Raw genomic sequence first — 23,075 nt, 5'->3', positions numbered from 1 at the left:
CTGGATTGGAAACCGAAGTGAGCCAGAAGTCAGTGTTTCTAGTTCATATTTCATCATTTTACTGTTTTTATCATTCTAAAATTGACCTTGAATAAACGCCCCCCCCCCTTGAGAAAATGTAACGCCCCCGGGGGCGTTTATTTGACGACATACGGTATGTGCCTTGTGTGAATTATAATGTTCAATAACAACTCTTGATTCAAATGCAATATCAAATTACAATGAAATATATTTATGATCTTATACATGATTTAAGATGATGAAATAAAACTGCTTTACAGTAACAAATGTTACACAGTTACATCTTCTGTCTATTTCTTTAGTGCATTTCTTTTGTGTACATTTTGAACTTATCTTGTGCAGCATTGGAATTAGTGGCTTGGCTCAATTTTATAAATTTGCCACACAATTTGAGAATTGAATAGCATTTTATGTCATAGACTAACACACTGAAATGTGTGAAATATACCAATATAACCAAGAGATATTTTGACAGCAGATTTTGCTACGCATAAAAAAAATCTTAATTCCAATGCTGATCTTATGAAGTTCTAGGAAGTTACCAAGATTGCAGCCAGTAAATATAAAGCATTCCAATAAGCATGACCTAGCGTCAAATGGAAAGCAGCTGACTTGAAGGCAACTTTGTCGCCAGGACGCTAGCCACGAGTGGACGCTGGTAGCAATTGTAAAATGCTTTCAGTGTTTAATTACTGGCAATTTTTACATCGCACGCTGTGACTACTAGTATAATATGCCCTTAAGAAATGTAAATTATGGAGACTGGTAACATAGACAATAGGAAGCATCAACATCAACATGTTTTGATTTTCCTCAATTTGCATCAATCCATGACCTTGCATTGTTTTTATTTCAGAGTACTTACACCTGGCTATATTTGGATTTCTTCTGCTTCTTTTTCTTAACAGAATCAAGTTCATTTTGCTGTAAATTTGTATCATTCAAGTTATGATCAACAGATACCGAGTCTAAAGATTTTTTAGACTTCTTTTTTCTTTTCTTCTTTAAGACCTCCTCCATCTGGGAGTTCATTTCACCATTGCTTTCTTTGTACAATACATTATCTTGCTGATGATCTGTGTCCTCCACTGAATCTTCAGTTTTCATCTTTTTCAATGATGAGTGTGAGTGTTTTCTTTTAGAGCTATCATGAGATGTTTTGTCTGCCATTTTAGCAGAACCTGGAACAAGATCACTTGAGGAATGATTAGTATGGCTACCATGATCCAAATCTTCCGTTTTCTTTTTCTTCTTCTTCTTTCTCTTCTGCAGTCCTTCTAACTTACTCTCAACTTCCATTCTGGCCACATCTGCACATCCTTTGGAATTTGCAGAGGTCGCAGGTGATGGGTTAGAGATTATCACTTGTGCTGGTTTAGACTCTTCCACAGCAGACAGGATACGCTGTGCACGGATAACATCATCCATGGAGACTGCAACAGAGGCTAGTTTCCGTCTTTCCTCATCAGAATCACTGTCAACCAAAACAAAGAAAAAAATAATCACATCCACTTGATATCTGTGTTATAGGCCTAGAGCTACCCTCAGTGGAAAATGTCGCCCCCTATATCAATTTTTTTGAACTTTTTAACATATCTGCCTAGAGATGGCCTATGAGTCATCATAGCCAATTGTATGCATTCTGACCTTAGGTCACAAAGGATTTTATAAATACTTTGTGATATATATGCTTATGGTCAAGATGCAAACAAGTGGCTCATGATCTCATTTCATCTCTTTTACTCAGGTATGTAACTAATTTGAATTTTATGTATAATAATAACATTATTGTTTTAAGGTTAGACACAGATTATTCAAGTCAAAAACATACATTTGATATTCAAAATGAGAGAAGAATGTGAAACTTTTCGATTCAACTTTAAGAAAGAGAAAGTTATCTTCTGTGTCACCCAAGACGTAAATTTCGAGGTTCATATATTTTCAGGTAAGATTGATATTAATAACTTGAATTAGTTATTGCATGATGTAGTACATTTATAAGTTAGTAGAACATGTACAATAGTGATTTAAAGAATCTAAGTAAGAATTGGTATCACCAAAGGTTGATTTTTAGAGTTAAATGAACAATCGTTATTGTTGACTTTTTCTAGAAGTTTATAGTTCAGTATTTCATAGAAATGTAGTACAATTAAAATTTGGACCTATGTTTTTACTTTATCATGTCAAATACATTTTAGGTATTTTCTGTAAATAACAACTTGCATAATTTTGTAAAGTAATTAAGAGTATCAGAGTAATATGTGAAAATAAGAAGTAGCAACTATAGTTTATTTGGCACAGAGATTCAACCTAAGAAATATGTAAAACAGTGTTGCCAGATTTACCATTATATAGCACCCAAACAGAATAGCTATGATAAGTATTCATATTCAGTTTTTCTGTAAATACACCTAATTTGGGCTTAAAACCAATGACCCTATCTTTCGCTTACACCCAACATAATTGTGTGTATTTAAGCTCCTTCCAGAAAGTTCTATGAATATGATAACAATAGGTTTTAGGGAATCTTTAGAATTGGTAGTAGCTTTATCAAAACATTGGCCAGGCCATCTGAATAGACTAGATAAAGTTTAAAGAAGGATTTGCATATTACTGTTACATGTAGTAGTATAGGAAAGGAATATTTAGAGTCACTTAATATGAGAAGGAAATATAAGGGATGTAAATACTAATATTAAGACTATCATACAAATAGGCCTGCGTATGTTATTTTGGTTTAAATAATTCAACTGATTTGATTTATCGTAATTAACATGTTACAACTATTTTGCTCAATCACAGATGTGCCCTAAAAGTTATTTAGCATTTTATTTATTTGGATTCAACATGTTCAAATTTAACCTTGTGACAATTGTGTAAGATTATTTATATTTTGGACAGACATGCATGGTGATTTTGATGTTATGTCAAGTAAAGTGTGATTATTTTGTTTATGCAATATTCAATTTATTGTTAGTTAATGTTGGAAACTTTGTAATGAAAACATTCTTTATTTTGGAAAAGTTATTTAAATATACAAATTGTCATATTGATTACCGATTAATTCTATAAACATGATAAGCTATCATTTAAAGATCATTGTATTTAGACCTAATTCATAAATGATCGTTTACTTTCTTTTCAATATTTCTGTTGTTTTAATCTTATTGAGCATTATGTAAATAGGTGTTGGATAATTAGTATTAATAGTACAAGTTCAAATGAACATAAGTCATACTAATTATTTGTTATTAATATTTGTTAATTGTTTATTTGATGTCAAGGTGTTCATGTATAATTAACAAAATGATTAGAAGTGTTAAGACTTTAAACAAGACCAATTTTGAACGCAGTCAGATGCCCCGATATATTATAAACAATGTTAATGATTATTGCTTAAGTCAAGACAATTCGAGAACAGACTTAAGTATAAGTTTAAGGTTTATGATCTGATTTACTTAAAAGTCTCTGTATTAAATAGAAATTTAATAAATACTTTGTGATATATATGCTTATGGTCAAGATGCAAACAAGTGGCTCATGATCTCATTTCATCTCTTTTACTCAGATACCCCTGGACCCCGTAACATCTGAATATTAGTTAATGCCTGGCTTTAGGACAAGAAGCTGCTCATAGCAAAACAGGAAAATGTGTATTTCTTGTAACTCATTAATTTGATAACTTTGGGTGAAGCATTCATCTACAAAACCCTTGAATGTTGTCAGCCCCCAATCTGTTACACCTAAGGTGCTATTAGGTTGGTCTGACTGTGTTGTCTTTTGTTGAAAAACATTGTTAATTGTAGTTTGTACCTACATTGTTGTCAATACTGCTGTTGGCATTGTTGGTGTTGCTGTGATGATGAATACAATACTATAATATCTTTATAAACCATTGAGTAAATTGAGTTATTTGTTGATACAAGAAAAACCAGAAATGTCACGTGACAAATGTACCTTGATGGTATAGGGGTGTGTGAAGTGGTTGGGGGGAGGTTGTGTGTGTGTGGGGAGTATGTGTGGGGGTGTGTGTGTAGTCAGCTGCGATGTAGGGGGGTGTCTGTAAGCAACCCTAATTTATGACCTTTATATAATGTTATTCGCAACCGGATACACACAGCAAAATGAGGATGTCAACAATATGCTAATAAGGTGCAAGAAGAGGTTATGGTATACATGCTATTTATAGAGCATGATAGGCAGTATATAGACCCTATGCAATAAACCAACCAGAACAGAATAATAATTGAAATGGCAGCCATGTTGGAGGGCTTTCTAAGATGACAGATTAAAGGACAGGTGTCTTTCCACAACCATTCATACCCAGCACCTGTTTGATTGTAGTATAATGTGATATGCCCCATGGAGGCATGCTGGAGGACAGAATTTTATTTAAATGAGGATGATTCTGTCATGAGTGATGTCATATTGCATACCTTCTATATTTACCATGGTAAGTATTAGTGATTGACATACCTATCACTGCTGCTCTCTTCCTTCCTTTTGCTTTGCTTTTTCAAGTCAACAGAAGCCACTACATTTGCAGGATCATGTGGTTTTGAAGTAGAAAACAATCGAAAGTCATCTGCATATTCAAAAGGATAAAAAACAATTATGGTAGTAAACTACAGCATTTACACTTTTAAAAACTTCAAAGTTGCAGTATCGCCTGTCTCATTTCGTGGAATGATCAGCCCTCATTATTGGGTGATGCTGAGACTTTTTGGAGTCTGTCTGTAGTCCATGCAAAAATCCCTCTGAATACCAAGCGATGTGCCTGGCCATCATACTTTCAGGATTTGAGTTTGAAATTGTAGATTAGTACAAATTACTCTTGTGAGACGAGAACTTTCTACACTTATGAATGAGTCAGGAAGACATTATTAATAGAGGCCGTCAGCGTGACGTCATATGCCGGCATCTTGTGGGTACACGCTGCGATGGTTGTTCGACCTCCATGCGTGATGATGCGTGATAACAGCTGCGTGGCAAGCTGCACCCTGCGCATAGTGTCCGATGCATGAACACACATATCATTTGTACCCACAAGATGGCGAAAGGCTGACGGCCTCTATAGTAGATTCCTTGTCAACATACTCCTTTATTCCTTGACTCAGACCTAGATAATTATGTAAGACATTATGCAAGTTACCTGCATAGTCAGTTTCTGATGGTTTGCTACTATCGGATGTATATTCTCTTATCACCCTGCATTAGAAAAGGAGAACAACAAAAAAAGATAAACAATCAATCAATCAATCAATCAATAAACAAACAAATAAATTTTGCATTCTGAAGCCCTTTCCGTACCATACAAGTATTCTGTAGATAGAATTGGTGATGAAATACTGAACCTTTTGTTTAGGGTTAGGTTTGGATAAGGTTTAGATATTGTTTGTTGTTATTATAAAAGATTAACTGTTCACATCCTACATAACTGTATGTGCTATCAGTAAACTAAACAGAAATACCACTGACAGTTACATAGGCCATGGAAAAAGAATTATTTAGTTGAAAAGCAGTAGCGTAGCGTGGGTCATCACATTGGGGGCACCGACCATGATTGGGGGGGGGGCACCGGATCTGATTGGGGGCACAAGCTGTTTTTCAGCAATTTTCCTATGGGATTTTTTTTAAATTTAAGATTGAGTGCCCACCCCCATGCCCCTAAGATGCTACACCACTGTTGAAAAGTATGGTCAGTCTCAAATACATTTCATTTTATATATGTGACCATCCACCACGAAGTGGTAGTAAAGTCGGCCCTAGGTCATTTTCTGTTTATTGCAGATTTTGAACGAAAGTGCACATGCAGCTTTAAAATGACACCTCAACCAGCTTCATCGGACATCTGGAAGTGAAGTTATGGTTCATCAAAGGTCAAATTCCTAATATATTTTACATAGAAATCCATACTGTTTTTGATTGTATCTCAAAATGGAAAATGCCGACTTAACGACCAGTTTGTGTTGGATGGGCACATAATTATATATTTATTTGTAATAAACAATATATTGTCCATCCATCACTGACTGTTGATGCACCATCAATTAACAAAATCACATTTTGGAGAAGTTACTTCCTAGAAAATGGTGACAACAATCGATCCATGATATGATGCCGCCACTGACTTCGCTGCAAAATTGCAATTTCATAATAAAGTAGATGCGAAAATGTGTAGATTTATGGAATATCTACACAACAAATAAAATAGAACCTCGACCTATTTTTTTTTTTTTTTTAGTCCAAGCGACTTCAGACCACTTTGGGTTGGGGTCTGAGCTAAGGTTGGTCATGAACCATAACAAAACAATTGGGTTTCTTAGAGAATATTGCCTTACCCATCAAGGAATGTTGTCAGCTTCTTGGCAACAAATGACTTCAGTTCAGGTGTTGCCTTAATACCTCCATAATCTTCTGAAAACTCAGGCTCAGATCTGGATGGTCTGAAAAATCAAAACATTTTAGGGTAATTTCACATCATTTTGCAAACAAAAACCAAACACAATCTGCCTCTTTTTTCTGTTATTTCGCTACATGCATGTCTCATTCCACTCTCTTTCTCTCTACCTAATATTCTTTGGTTTGCCAAATTATTTAACTTCATTCTAAATCAAGTTTCTTTAAGGGGAGGCGATCTTCTGTGCGTAATTATAGAGGGCCGGGGGATTCACTCTATCATTGTAAAATAATATTATAATATTTGAAGAAATCAAAGAGCCCTAGGAATAAAAATGTTAGTGTAATTCACGTCAGACATAATTTCTTTTAAAAAAAAAAATGAATTTTTGTAATCGATCAAAAACCAAACGTTTTATACCAATTTTGCATTTAGCCTGAATCCGCAAATATGGCACCTCTAGCCCTTTTTTAGGTCAAGGCTGTTTTTACCCTTATGCAGCGAACCAATGTTGAAGCTATTTCACATACATGTTCAAAACACTCCAGAGAAAGAATGAGACTATATACTGCTGAAATATCTTTTGTTGATATTGAATGGCACTGTCTTAACGTCGTAAATTTTAAGGTCAAATTCTTAAAATCAAAACAAAACATTATGACGCAGATATTCCCCGACTTATGCAATTTCTTCATCGTATTAGTGTCTTTAGTATTTGTTTGAGGCTTTTTCCAAACGTTCGTGCTATTTAAGCATAAAACGGCTAATCTATCTTTACAAAATGCATCATTTTTATGTAAACAAAAGGCTAAAGATGGCATTATGATATTTATCTTTTATTATTACACCTCTCTGTTCATCTGCCTACGTAGCCGAGCGGTAAGGACCGTGACTTATAATCAATGACTCGTGGAATCGTTGGTTCGAGTCCCCTCGAAGCCTGTGGAAACTTTTTTTTTCTTCAAAATTCAAGATCGCATTACGAAATGAGTAACTTGTCGGTAAATCGTGTATCGTATCCTTAAATAAGACCATTCATGGGAAAAGTACCATAGTATGTACACCCACACAGATTTCAACTACATGTATGACCTCCATTTCACCCCCCTAATCAAGTAATCAGTACACCAATCTGTACTAATCAATACTCCAATCAGTGCTTCAATCAGTAATTCAATCAGTATTCCAATCAGTATTAGCATCACTTACCTTAAACTTGCTTGTGGTTTCTTGTCCTCCTTTGATTGGTTTGCACTTTTCCCTGCTGATTTATCTAATTGGAAGAGGACGTTAAATAATTATGAAATAACAATAATTATAAATAAAAAGAAAGAATAAACTTATCTTTTAAATCTGTAGAGGTTGAGAGTACTTCTTAGTACTAACTCAACCCATTAAAATTAAGTATTCAAAAACCTTCAACCCAGGGGACTGGGAGTGCATGATCGATTTATCATGTGGTGTAAACCTGGGGGCTTGAGCCACAATATCACCCTCAAGGCACAATCTCATACATGCATGTAGCAGTGTCAATTTAACACAGAATATCAATATCAAAACTGTGTCAAGTGTTATACTGTCACAATACATTCACTTGAAAAAGTTTGTTGAAATTAAAACATTGACATCTTGTTAGGCACACCATTAATGTGTTTTGAGCCTGGTAAGCAGTGGTCAAAATATCACTTCATATGGACAATGGACCTGCACTAGAAAAACACCACATAATGCATTATTTTGCACATTTGATGTCTTCATTTGTTAAAACTGGTGTGCAGCCAATTTATATTAGAAACCCTAACTTAGGTTTCCTTCCACAACCTAATCACAACAAACTTCTAGATAACAGAAACAACATCATACATACCATACGTGTGTATTAAATCAGGCTCCAACCAACTCTCATTGATCTGACCAATTTACTTTCTACTTTCTAGACTTGTGGGTATACATGTAGCATACTCTCTAGACATTTATTGAATTTAGAAAGTTTGCATTCTAAATTTTCTTTTTGAAAAATTCCAAGTAACCAACATGTACATAATTATGGTTTACAAACACATACATTGTACATATTCTGTTGATGTTTATTTGGATAGTTAAAGTCATAATGTACGATCTTATAATATGAATTTGGTTTATTTTTTCAAACCTGATTTTTTGGCATATTTGTAATGTTTACACATGTCACAACTTGCACCTAAATGGATTCAGCCAAATGTGTTGTGTTTGTAGGTAAACAGAGCAAAGTTTGACATAAAGTCATAATTTTAAGAATTATGACTTTATGTCCTCCCATAGAACTGCGTGTTAAACGGCCAAAATAACAAGCAGTGTTTCTTTCACTTTACCTCGTTATTTCAGCTCAAAACGGACAGAAACCATTCCCGATAATTATTACTAGTATTATTTCAGCATTTTGAGTATATAATGACAAATTTAAAATTTGAAGGAAATCGTACATTAAGCCTTTAATGGGTATCTTTTAAAGCAAAGGCTGCATTGACTTTAAGTCACTGGCGTAACCAGCGGGGGCCAGGGGGAAAGCTCCAGACACACACAAAAACTGGGAAGAGCAAAAAATAGGAAAGGGGGAAAAGAGGGGAAGAAGAGAAAAGAGGGAAGAAAAAAGAAAGAAGAGAAAGGCGAAAGAAGAGAAAAAAGAGGGAAGAAAAAAGGCAAGGGAGAATAGAAAAAAGGGAAAGAAAGAGGGAAGGAGAGAAAGGGGAAGGGAGAAGGAAAAAAAACAAAAGGGAAAAGGAAAGAAGAGGAAAGGGAAAGGAAGAATCTGTGTAATTGTTTTTATTTTTACTTAAAGACTACATAGGCGATAGGCCTAATAGTGGTCACCATATTGTATAAATTTTAGTTTTAATGTTTGCACATTATTAATTTAGGATATTAATATCCTGTGGTTAATATAATGAGAATGAAAATGAAAAACTAAAAATCCAAGGATAACTGTTGGACAAATTTTAGTGCAGCTTCAAACAAATCTGAACTACTACTTTCATTGTGAAATTTATATTCTGAAACACTGATTTTATAGCTTCTAATAAGCCAAAAACCAGGAGCTTTCTCGATCAACCTAGACTGCAGAAATCAGTCTCCAATGATAGTTATTTATCTATTGGCCGTTAATATGACTATAAAACACAACCAAATTAAAAAGTCTCCACTAGTTCCATCCGCATTTGATGAGTTTAGGCCAAAAAAAAAAATTGTTTGTTTGTCCATAAAGGCTTATGAAATAGTTGGGTCGGTAGGTTGGATTTTTTTTTTTTACAGATATTGCACTGACAACTGACAAGACTGGTAAATAAGTCCAAACACACAGCACTTCACTGGTTTAACTCTTGAGACGGTTCTGCATAGGCCTGGCATTTTCGGTAATTTTGTACCCGGGTACCCGCGCATTTTTCGGGCGGGTAACCGGGTACCAGAAATTGCAAAAAAAAGAAAAAGTTTATTTTTTCCCGGTTTTTTAGTGTCCCCGGACCTAGACCTAAACGCTAGGATTATTCATGGTTGATCTAAAAAAAAAAAAATTCAAGATGTTTTGTATTTTTAATATGAAAATTGATACTTTGTATTCATGTCATACTTATTAATGATTTCAAAATGCATTCAAATTCAATGCATTTTGAAATCATTAATAGACTATGACATGAATACAAATTATCAATTTTCATATTAAAATACAAAATATCTTGAAATTTTTTTTTTAGGTCAACCATGAATGATCCTAGCATTTAGGTCTAGGTCCAGGGACACTACAAAACCGAAAAAAATAAAAAACTGAAAAAAGATTTTTTTTTTTTTTTTTCTTCTTTTTTGGAAAAAATTTCAAAAAACAAAAAATTAAAAAAAAAAAAAAAAACGGTCGGGACCAGGGTACACGGTCGGTCGGACGTGGACAAACAAACAATTTTTTTTTGGGGGGCCTTATGGCAAAATAATTCATATAATAATTTTCTATATGGTCATGTTTTTTAAACTGGGACCCTAAAAAAGGTGGTGCTGTCACATTTTGCTAAATCATTTTGTCTTCTTATTCCTGTATTTTTGCTAAAATTCATCATGAACAAATGGTTTTGGTCTTATTTTGAAGATAAATTATTAATCTAATGAATTAATAACAAATATAATTAAACAAATGTATTAATTAATTACAACAGCTTAATTAAGTTAATTAGTCAGGGTGGTGCCGAAGTGGAGGAGCGGAAGCGGAGGAGCTCTGTGTAATTCCAATGGGAAGTTGGTGTTTAATAAAATTTATGCACTTTGTTGCCTAGTAGAAGTGAAAATGCATTTGCATAATGTTAATCTTATTTTTTAACTTTCTATAACTATAATTGCCTAGTTAATCTTAATAAACTTAGTAATTACGGATTTAATAAGCTTTTAATTAATGCAGTGGAATGTGGGTCATGCAATAGAATGGGCTTTAAATTCTGCATGCATATGAAATAAATTTCAATATTGTTTTATATTTGAAATATAAAATAAATCTTCTCAAAGGAGATTATTACAGTCAAAGGATTTAATCTGATGACATATTGATCTCTGGTTATTGTTAAAAGTTTATTGAAGTAGGCTATTTGTGCATATATGCCTACATGTACATGTACCTTTGTTACTAATTATTCACTGTATATTGATTTTTGGAACACCCTATATAGGAATTGGATATTTAAATTTGATATTATAGCAATTCTTTAAACTATATTGAATATATTTTCCAAATTTAATGGCACTTAGTGAAATTTTACATAAATTAACAAATTTAAAATACAACTTTTTTCACACCCTGTATAACACAATGGGCTTAACAAATATAGTGCAAACTATATATTTAATGAAAGGACTAACTGTGTACATTGCAAATATCAAGTTCATTTTCCAATTTAATATACTATGTAGAAATATTGAAGTGGTAAAGAAATTAAATTTTTCGGTATTTTCAATGGAATCACCCTGTATATTTTTTGGTACACCCTGTATATCCACTCAAACTTTACAGATTTGCAATCATGACAATATATGCTTTCTAAAAATGTATACTTTTACTAGTTTGGGTGAAAAGTTTTTGAAATATAATCAGAAATACAAAAAAGGAGTTCATTTTTGACAAATTGCAAGATGTGACACAATTGGGTCCCACCTCAAACAAGAAATGTCTTTAAAAAAGACGGCGCAGTGAATGAAGAAAAAATGTTGGATTTCACATTCACTGAGAGGACCTTTGGCTTAAAAATGAGCTTTTAGAAACGACACTGTAAAAAGGAGAATGATGTTTGTTTCCTTTATTTTATTTTGTCTTAAAACCCACAATGAGGGCACAAATTAATTTATATGCTGAGTACTTAGTTCATTTCTTGGTATACTTAATAACATATGATGACATTTACTTAAAATGAAGAACATATTCTCAAGTTTGTACTTAACATAAATGAGTTAAAAAGTTGTATGCATTTGAGCCTTTAATAAGGCCTAGGAATGATTATAAACATAATACTGTGGTATGGGGTAATAGCAATTCCTCATTGATAGCATGGATAGTGTCTAAGTCTGATGACGAGTCTTCAGGTTCATATTGTGGTTTGGATATACCATTGACTGACATCGGGTATGGCCATTGTTTTCAATTTTGCGATGAATAGTTATATCATTTTATGAACCAATTACAGGTAGGCCTATTTCTGGAAAGCATTAAGAACAGAGATTAAACTGACCAAAATTGAAATCAATATTCAGGGTGTACTAGACGATATACAGTGTGTAAAAATGAACTTTTAAGGAACATGTGGTATATTTTTCTTTTCAGGAATATTTTCTCAATCTGAGGACCACAAAATCAAACAGAGCTTGAATTGAAAAAGCCAACCAGAAATATACTTTATTTTGGGTGCGATGTTTGCTTCTATGTATACAGGGTGATCAAAATTTACTTCATTAACAGACCTAATTATTTATTCAAAAGGTTTAATTAGTGCTAATTAGCTGCTTAAACTGCTTTCAGTCATAAATACTCATTCCAAACCAGAGAATACAATATCTCTTTGTCACTTTTAGACTACACTTGCAATTCTGATAATTGACTGTTTTACATAGACCCCTATGAGGGGTGTAAGTATTCATTTTGAAAATATCATTATCATTTCATTTGTTCAAGAAAATGTCACGCCGTCAGTCTTTTGGGAGTCTCAACTTATAACCGCATGGTCCTTTACACTGCGCCATTAGGCCTATCAATTTAATACCCAGACCGAATAGGCTATTTAGTAATAAATAAAGCAACTTGAAACAAAATGATGGAGAAATTATCACGTTCGTAAAAACATAATAGTATGGTCCACAACCACGAAGTCCTAAACAAACTGTAGGCGAAACAACGGCCGAAAATTGCATAAAATAGCTGACATGTACCGCAATATCAAAAACTGCATTTGGTACATTTTACAGGTTCACTTTACCATGCTTACAGCACGGTGTGTCAATTGCGGGAAAATCCGTCAAGGTGTCCCGAAGAATAATCATTTACAGTTGAGTCACGGTCACCGGCCATCTCGTTTGCATATCCATATTAAACTATACAGCGCCTCTAATGACGTGCATGCACTGTTACTGTGCGACTGAACCACCTTTGTTTATTACTTTAGACAGAGCAGCACGCTGTGATTGGATGTACTATGTAAATAAGTAAGTTGTTGTTGTAATGGTAACACACCATACTTTGGTAACACGAAACTTCACCCATCCCATCCACATGTAATGACACGTGATACAGTTTTTGAAAGCTAACTCCCAGGCTAAATCCATATTCCTCCGCCGGCAAAAATATAGCCCATGATAAAATTAATCATAGTTATAATTATTTTCTTCAAATGTGGTTGTCGGGTTCAGTATACCACAATTAATACAACAATAAAACAATTCCCACCAGATAATTACTTGATATGTAGGCCTATACTTTCTCAATCTAAACCTGAGGTATAATATGGTTTCAGATCTAAACCAAAATCAGTACCACTGACGTCATCTCTGTCTACCAACCAAGTTATCAAAATTTGTCTATGGCATATGCAAGGTATTCTACGGGGCAATACACTAGGATAAATTATTCCTTGTGCTGTGATAGTTGCCATCTGCGACGTGATTGGAAATTATGCACATTTACAAAAACATAGGCCTACGTTTAAACTGCTAAAATACATCACGCATTTTGACTATAAACTCATCTATACCACTTCACTAGAAATGTACTATCTCCAAGGGCGCACGACCAACTCAACGAACTCATGCATATGCAAGCAGGCCCAATCCCTATGCTAAATCAGGGGTGTGAGAGTAGAAATTGACAGGACGCATGCTCAGCTAATGCTTGTAGCTAATATTCCTCATGCAAGGAGCCCAGGTTGAGTGTGTTGTTGAAAATCATTGCATTAAAAAACACTTCTTTCAATGAAATCGCATATAAAATCAATGGATACACAACCAAAATTCTACAAAAGTCAATCTTTATATTAATAAAGCTATATCGATGTGTACGAAAAACTTCAGTGGTACAAAATGCCTTTCACATTCGAAAATTTCAGTATAGTAACACCCAGCCAATTCAGAATTAATGCAGCACTGCTGCAAAAACATGACCATATACACTTTCCTTCGAAGGTTGATACCAAATTTGATATCAAAAGTTTAATCATCGTGAGCATAGGATAGGTATGTGACAATCAGCTACCATGCAGAGCATAGATGTGGCCCCATTGACTGTTTGAGCATTGATCTTGGCTGCCAGCTGAGTGCTGTTTTCATATCACTGTGTAGTGATTGCATTTTAGGTTGTTTGGATGAAAGAAAATGCTGGTGACTTAGTTAACAGTGTCCTCTTTTGGGTCATTTAAAAAATCGTTTTGTACTATTTTCAGAAGTTGAAAAATTTTGCGGTCAAAAGTTTTAACTATCATTTATTTTGATGAAGGAATATAGGTCATTTTCTAAAACACACATGTCATGTTAATACATATATTTAAGTGGAATATTTTCTAAGCACCATGCGGCCTGTACACAAAGCTGAAAGATGAAGGTCAGCCAAATCCAATGATATTTGGTATGTAGTCTAGCTAGGTCAGATGGTTCACAACTATGATAGTAAAAAAATCAGGTGACCCCCTGGGGGAAATTCCATGACCCCCCTAAAATTGGCCCTCTTTTGACCTGCCTCAGAATTGATACAGCTTAAAAATGAACAACATTTGACATCATGAAAATGTCCTTTGAAATAACCTGGGTCTGACAGAAAGTTGAACATATTGGAATTGAACTATGCTTTATAAGATGATCTATTCAGAAATATTTATTTCTTTTGATATAATTAGGTAATATCATCGTGGAATTTGGGCAAAAATAGGATTTTTCATAATTTTGAAAGTAGCGAAAAAAGAGCATTTTCAAATCACATTTTCTGCTATATTCAGGCTAACATTGGATCAAACCTTTTGGATAATATAACCAACATGTTGTACTTCTGAAATATGTTTAAATTAGCGTGGGACTTTTTTCCTATACTGCAGGGGAGTTTGTTGATTTTGGCGGATTTTCCGTTTTTTGCTCTTTTTTTGTAGACTCAATTAACGTTTTCCAATGTATAAACATACTAATTATTTTACATTCACAATACGGCTTCAATTCTCAACCAAGGTTATTATTGATTTAAGTTTGATGTGGATTTTGCTCTTTTATTATAGTGGAATTTGTTAATTTTCATGGAATTTGCATATGAATCTCCCTGCTAACTAATGATATGAAACTCGGGTTTCCTAGATTGATATGATATTTATTTTGATTGCTGATTTTAGAAATATGTTTCTAATAACAGAATGTGTTTTTTTAATGGAATTTGTTTTTTCCAAGGAATTTGTGTCTTTAAACATATTTTCGAAAGTGGAATTTGCAACCAACATTAACACTGTTTAGGTAATAAATCATATTTAAAATAAAATTGACTAATATTTAGTTAACTGTTAGATCAGGCAAAAAACAACAACACATTTATAACAAAACAAAACAAACACCACGCCATACTTCATATAATATCTACTACCAATGCAATGGAATTTTCATTTCTTTTCAAAGGCGAATTTGATAATATGAGTTATCTATCAAATACATGTACATATTCACATTCAATTTTAGACAATGCTTGAAGTACCTGTACATTGTACAGGTACTTCAAGCATTGTCTAAAATTGAATGTGAATATGTACATGTAATGATGTACGTTTACAATATCTCATTGAGCGTGAGACTCACGCATTCGGGGACTTTATCAGGTGTCAGATCTATTGCCATTTGGTCTAATACCATTTGGTCTAATACCCATTTTATCTACAGACTTGACATTTAGTATGGAATATTTTCTCGCAAAATTCGAGGACTGGGCTGGAATTTCGGACTTTATGCAAAATTGTTCTGTTATTATCAAAATCAAATGTATGGGGTTTGAGGTGATATTTCCTAAACTTCGTCAGCAATTGGCATTTATCACATTTGAAATACACTTGCAATGTACAAATTTTTGAACATGGGAGGAGATTAAAATATGGCTCTTAAAAGTGGTACGTACTCAAAAAGTTTAAATGACCCCCGGGGATCAAATGTTATAAACTTTTGGTACAAAAACAACTGCACGGATTTCTGGTTGTCCAATGAACTCACGCTGCTTCTTTGTGTACAGTAAGATTGTAAGGGGCCATTCAAACTTTCTGAGTGCGTACCACTTTTAAGAGCCATATTTTTAAAGCTCCTCCCACTTTCAAAACTGGTAAATTACAAGTGCATTTCAGTTATGATGAACACTTATTGGTATTAAGGTTCAGTAAACATCACCTTAAACCTCAATAAATTTGATAATAACAGAATGATGTTGCTCAAATTCAGAAATTTTACCCCCACAAAAATCCAATTCAGTCTCCTTAAAACCGCAATTTTAGGATAATTCACTACATTATGAGCGCCATAATGTAAACTGATGGAATTTGGAAAGCACATTTTCTGTCAAAAAAATTATGTTACACCATCTCCCGACACACCCCGATTAATATTTAGCCCGTGCGGTTTATGCAGACCCTTCCAGACCAGTCTTGGAATTTTGCAAAAAATATTCCATACTAAATATCAAGTCTGTATATACAAAAGGTCTAGTACCAGAAAGGCTAATTACCACGTCTAATAATCATATAGTCTAATGTCCATTTAGTATAATATTGTTTGGTCCATTAACCAGTATGTCTACTGACCATATAGACTAATAACCATTTGGTCTAATATTTTTGGCCCCCACATATATGTGGGGCTTATGTTATCATCCAAATGGTTGACTGGTTGTTTGTTTCTTTGTTTCTTTGTTTGGCTGTCCGGCGGAAGCAAATTCATTAATCCACTGTGCAGCTTAAAGCGTAATAACCTATCAACTTCAAACTTGGTTTGGTGATTGGTCATGGTAGCTTGATGTGCTGTATAGTTTTCTGTCATGTTATTGGCATATTTATGAATATTAATGAGCTTATTTGCATATTTTGCCTACATTTTGCAGCTACATTTTCATTAATTCACTCTGCAGCTTAAACGTAATAACCTTCAGAATCTTGCATCCTATACTTTGTGCATAACCTGGCTGTCTGATCAATTTGTGTATCGGTCCCCTGGAGCTACAGGGTTTTTGTGTATCGGTCTGTAACCTCTTCATAGAGTGCACAGTTCATATACTTTATATTATATGCAGAAGTCACCATGTATGTCTATTTAGGGGTGGTTTTTTGCCATGTCATGACAAAAATCACTTTTTGACCAAAAACACATTTTGACCAAAAATCACATTTTGACCAAAAATCACATTTTGAAAAATCACATTTTTGACCAAAAATTACATTTTTGACCAAAAATTACATTTTTGACCAAAAATTACATTTTTGACCAAAAATTACATTTTTGACCAAAAATCACATGACCAAAAATCACATTTTTGACCAAAAATCACATTCTTGACCCAAAATCACACATTTGACCAAACACATTTCTGAAAAAAATCGCATTTTTAAGCAAAATCATGTTTTGACCAAAAATCATGTTTTTTACTAAAAATCGTGTTTTTGACCAAAAAAAGATTCTGAAGACATAATAATGATAAAATTGGACGGATACTTTCGCATGATACCTGAATTTATCGATCTTGCTAGAGTTTTCAAATATCACGCTCGACTTTGTCTCGCGTGATATTTGAAAACTCAAGCTCAACCGATAAATTCAGGTATCACACTCAATCCATCCAATTTTATATCAAACTTGATTTGGTGATTGGATATGGTGGCCTGGTGTGCTGTATAGTTTGTGTCATGCTATTTGTATATCAATGAATATTAATTAGCTTATTTCCATATTTTGCCTATATTTTCATTCATCCACTCTGCAGCTTAAACGCAATAACCGATAAATTTCAAACTTGGTTTGGTGATTGGATATGGTGGCCTGATAAGCTGTATAGTTTTGTGATATTTATGAATATTGATGAGCTAATTTGCATATTTTGCTTACATTTTCATCAATCCACTTAAACGCAACAAGACCGATCATCTTCTAACTTGGTCTTGTGATACATGTAGTATATGGTGGCCTGATGTGCTGGATAGTTTTGTGTCATGTTATTTGCATATATTTTATTGATATTAATGAGCTTATTAACATATTGCATATTATTTGTTGTTTACACACCTTTGGGTGGGGGCCACCTTAATTATGAACCGCGTAAATTCTAGTATTATTAACAATCTGGCCTTATTACCTTTGATTTAATAACCGTTTGGTCTATTAACCGTATGGTCTAATAACCAGTTATAATCTAATACTATGTCGTGTATTTGCCAATTCATCAAAAAAATCGTCTACAACTGGTTACGGGCTGTAAATACATGTAAATGAGACGGGCACGTGTATAAACATACTACATTCATCAAATATAGTGTACCCAAAAAATTAAGAAGAAGACATATGCGGCCTGCATGTATTGAAAGTGACATTTTGCCGGGCTATTTGTTCTTCTTTTCCGGTCTTTACAAGGTATATAAATAATATAACCGGTATAGGCTCATCATGCATCACCGGGGGTGCCACAGGCATGGGACAGGGGCCAGTATGAGTTATCTGTCACTCCAAACTTTAAAACGAAATAGGTTTCTATGGGGTTGACCCATAATTTTCATGTCAAAAAGGGGAGGGGCCTTTGAGGTCTGTAAAGGGGTGGCCCCGAAAAATGTTCGAGATTTGCATCAGCCCCCCCCCCACAAGTGTTTGTGAACGGTCCCTAGACTATTGGGTTTTGGTCTAAATGGTAAATAGGACCAAATGGTTATTGTACCTAATGGTAATGGGACCAAGTGGATGTAGTAAAATCTAACAAATTCTCACGCATCATCAAATTTAATTTAGGGATTCATTCATGAAAACCACGCTTATACCAGAACATTTTGTGATACTATACTATTTCTTCATCATATACCATTATTTCTCCAACTGAAATCCCTACGCAGAGTCGCAGATCAGCCGGTCCTAAACTCTGGGCCATATCGCCATTGTTTAGTCTCAAACAATCAAGCGCGCCGTTAGGTAGCGCCATGTATGTAGGCATATGGTCATTTTCACGGTAAAGGGTGTAACTTTGGATTTTTAACATTTTGATCCGTAGTTTTCTAATAAAGCCACAGAATTCCATGATTTTTGGCCACATAAGTCATCTAGTTAGCAGCTACCTTGGGTAGCATAATCATCTTCGGGAGTTACTGCGTTCAGTTTTAGCAGGCTTAAATGTACCTAATATTGCCATTTTGAAAAACTGTAAAAAACAGTAACATTTTTGTAAAACCCTGTGTTTTCTTCAGTTAGTTCATGGATAATTTTTCTTATCCTGAAAGTACGGTCATATGTTCAGTAAACACTGCCACATTAGATTTAATTGTGAACAGCCCTGTATTTTTGAGAACCGGACTTCGATATTTGTCGTTTCGGTGGCTTCATTTTCCGTTAACAATTGTTAACAAACTTTGTGGGTATAGCTTTGGTTCATAATTCTTGGTTATTTCTTCACTTCTTCTTGATTCATAACAGTTGATATCTTAACTTGAAATGGGTAACAAAAATTAGTTGATTTGCAAGCTTTTAAAATTTTTATAAAATCTTGACTTCAAAGAGCCGATTTTCCGTTAACTTTTTTGAAGCCTCCGAAACAAATTGTTCAGCAAGCTTGGGCAAATATAAATAAAAGAGCTCATCCAATCTATTTATCAAAATGTAGCAAAGTAGATCCTCAAGTCACTTGTTTTTAAATCATGGAGATATATATCACCGTTTGAAAATGGGACCCAATACAAACTTTCCGTTAACAATTGAAGCCTCCGAAACAAATGAAGCCTCCGAAACAACAGTAAACTTAATTATCATCTATGCATATCTAAATTGGTATGTTCCATATTGATATCTGCATTGTAATTGTTGCATGATATGTGCAGAATGTCATAAATTTAAAAAAAATTGATATTATGGTTAATGCTTGAAAAATATACTGATATCCAAGAAAGCCCGCTTCGAGGCTTCACATGCAAATAACACCATACTTAACAAATGGGTGAAAAAATTATCATGTTATAAATCTGCAATATCTGCAGCATAGAATCATTGATTCAATACACACAAGAAAATAACAGCTTAGATGATCCCAACAGTGTTGTTTTCAAAAAACTACTTCTGCCATGTTTAACCATTGTAAACATGAAGCCTCCGAAACAAAAAAATGACTTGCTGTGATAATTTAATTTTTGTCACAACTGAAATTCAATACTTAGAAGCAAAGCATGAAAATTGGTAATTGTGATATTTTTTACCTATTTTTTCATGTCAACTTGTAGTAGTTAGCCAAATATTTTACTTTTATGATCACCTGTGTTGTTAACTGAAGCCTCCGAAACACAAATCGCTTGAATTGCCAATTCTAAAAAATAACTCCAATTTCTGTGAAACTTGGCTGGGAGGTTCCTTTCATCAAGTAGTATTTGTACATGAAGTTAGACATTTAAATTATTTTAGGAACCCAATTAAAACTTAAAAAATATGTTTAAGGTTGGGAAATTTCCATTGCAAATGACCCTTGATGTTAAAATTTTCAAAATTGCAATTACAAACATAGCAAAACATGGTATAAAATTTAACTTATATCTGTTGACTTACTTTGGAATGGGATTTCACATGTATTCCAGCTTTCATGTCATAATTTTCTGAGCTTATGTAAAATACATTTTTTCTTAGATTTTAACCAAAATGTTATGGAAATGTCAAATTTTTTATCAGAAATCAAAAGGTTTAAGCCTTGAAACACTATTTTACTGGAATTTAAGTTGCTTCTATGCATGATTACAGTAAACAGAAACATATTTAAGTGGTTTGAAATTTTGACCCTAAAAATCAAAAGTTACACCCTTTACCGTGAAAATGACCATATATGAATGTAAATTATTGACCAAATACAGCCAAAAATGGGATATTTGGACATTAAAAAGTCACTTCTAGGTAAAAACTTGCACTCAGTTGTTATTAATAATCTACATACTGATGTTATATAATATTTTCTTTCTGATTAATACAGATATTAATATGCTCATTTTGATTTTGTTGATTTACGAACTAATGCAAAATGCAATATTTTAAAGACCCCTCATAATAAATTGGAAACAGATCCCACAATAGAAAAAGCATTTTCCTATAGTCAAAGGATGGGAAATGTTTATCGAAAAAGGTCATATCAAACTCAGCCTGAATAAAGGCAATAATTAAGTTAGAAATTAGGTAAAATTTGCATTTTTCTCATTTTCGACATTTTGAAAATATGGCTATATTGAGTTTATGAAAAATCCACCTTAATGAAATTGCTGGCTTCTGCAAATTTGTGAGGAGATTCATCAATATGTATTTTCAATGCCAATTTGTTTGGGACCTGTTGAATTATGGAGTTTCTTACAATATTTCCTTGAAATGCGATGAAAAACTGCTTTTTAAAACATATTTTAGGTGATTTTGGAGCGATTTTTAGGGGGTGGTCATATTTTTTAACGGGGGGCTCCAGAGAATTTTTTAGTGTCGTGATTGAAAAGTGTTATCAAAACCTATCAATGTCCCAAAATATTATTGATGGCGGCCGACCTTCATCTTTCACGTCTGCAGGAAATTAGAAAATATGCCACAAACTACTTCCAGGTGTAATATGAGCAAAATCTATGGACAGAAACCTTGTTTTTGAACATGATAAAAGTGGTGATGTGGACGGAAAATTCCAAAATGTGCAATCAACTATACATGAAAAGCTGAGCATGCTGAGTGAATGTACGAATTGACAGTCTTACAAAAGGTCACACAATTCATGACATTTGTCCATTGCTTTAAATGGATAATGATGGACCAAAATTGTGCATGTTTGGTAAACCTAAAAATCCTCTAACTCTCTTCTTATTTGACTATGGGCAATAATTTTGGTATCATTTTAAAGCATTTTAAACCCTTTCCAATGATAAGGCCCTTCGCACTTGATTATTAGTTTCCTGTTTAAGATTTTGAAAAAGGGACGAGGTGACTTTTAATTATTAATTATTAATTATCTTTTATTTTCTTTATTTGGTTTGAACTATTACAAGCAACTATCGACTCGCTTTGACAAGGGCGGGCATTTAATTATTTCACAACAATATTTGATTTTATAAATAAGTGAAGGTGGAGTTGTACTCTTTGTTCATTCATCATTATTGTTGATATTATTAAAGTCAGAAAATGTCAAGTAGAAGTACCGGTAGTTGAAAGTTATTTTAAAGGAGAAAATTGGAAATAAAAATAAAATAACTAATTATTTTGAGATTTTCAATTTTGGACGCGGGCGGTAAACAGGAAACTAATAATCAAGTGCGAAGGGCCTAATACAGGAATTATTTGCTTTTGAATTTTTTTGTCACATACCTACATAGGAACCTTTGTTTGGAAATTCATGCAATTTTAAAAATGACATATAGGGAATTGTATCACGTAGCAGAGCTAGCGTGACTGCCAAGAATTACGTCGCCTGAATAGGCCGGCAGATAATAAAGGTTTATCCATGCATGTCAACGTCAAAATGCATCAAATACCCCGCTCTTTGTCCGCAGGCACAGCCACAGGCAAATGTACAATGATTCCTATACGGGATGCTTCAGGCCACATACTAAGCTGATACCATTCATTGACTTTTGCGTGGTCATTTCGTAATTTATCATTTTCAAAATTGCACGAATTTTGGCTGTGTTTTGTTACTGTTAATATCATTTGGTCGGATCAACCTAAAATAAAAATTAAGACAAGTAAGCTTACTAATATTAAATTTACCATTTGTGAAGTATGTATGGGACTGCTTAACATCCCATACTGCCAGTCTGAGTTTCCGGTTTGTCTCCTCATCAGAGCTTGAACTTGACTCCCCCATTTCCCTCGTGTTTTGTGCTTTTCAAGAATCTAACAAATGAGCATTTTCCCTCATGGGCGCAGACATCTTGGATTTTCGTACGAGGTCAGAGAACTTATCCAGCTT

General features: G+C 33.9%; 1 protein-coding gene across 1 annotated transcript; it reads right to left on the bottom strand.

Annotated features, from left to right (window-relative positions):
• Window positions 1-602: 602 nt before the first annotated feature.
• On the bottom strand, window positions 603-23,058 carry LOC140135530 (uncharacterized). The gene is made up of 6 exons (XM_072157067.1): window positions 22,874-23,058; window positions 7,631-7,694; window positions 6,363-6,467; window positions 5,174-5,229; window positions 4,498-4,606; window positions 603-1,495 (listed from the first exon to the last, which is right to left on the bottom strand). The coding sequence occupies exons 1-6, from the start codon at window positions 22,968-22,970 to the stop codon at window positions 883-885; spliced, it is 1,044 nt and encodes a 347-aa protein (XP_072013168.1). The 5' UTR covers window positions 22,971-23,058; the 3' UTR covers window positions 603-882.
• Window positions 23,059-23,075: the final 17 nt, after the last annotated feature.

Source organism: Amphiura filiformis, chromosome 16, assembly GCF_039555335.1.
Source record: "Amphiura filiformis chromosome 16, Afil_fr2py, whole genome shotgun sequence".
Classification (NCBI taxonomy): domain Eukaryota; kingdom Metazoa; phylum Echinodermata; class Ophiuroidea; order Amphilepidida; family Amphiuridae; genus Amphiura; species Amphiura filiformis.
Note: the sequence above shows the minus strand (reverse complement) of the source record. Positions and strands in the feature narration are given on the sequence as shown.

Coding starts and splice junctions, on each gene's coding strand:
- LOC140135530 (XM_072157067.1), bottom strand. CDS start 22,970: ATGGGGGAGTCAAGTTCAAGCTCTGATGAGGAGACAAACCGGAAACTC. Junction 7,695..22,873: donor CCATACATACTTCACAAATG/GTAAATTTAATA, acceptor TCTTCCAATTAG/ATAAATCAGCAGGGAAAAGT. Junction 1,496..4,497: donor GAAGAGAGCAGCAGTGATAG/GTATGTCAATCA, acceptor TTTGGTTGACAG/TGATTCTGATGAGGAAAGAC.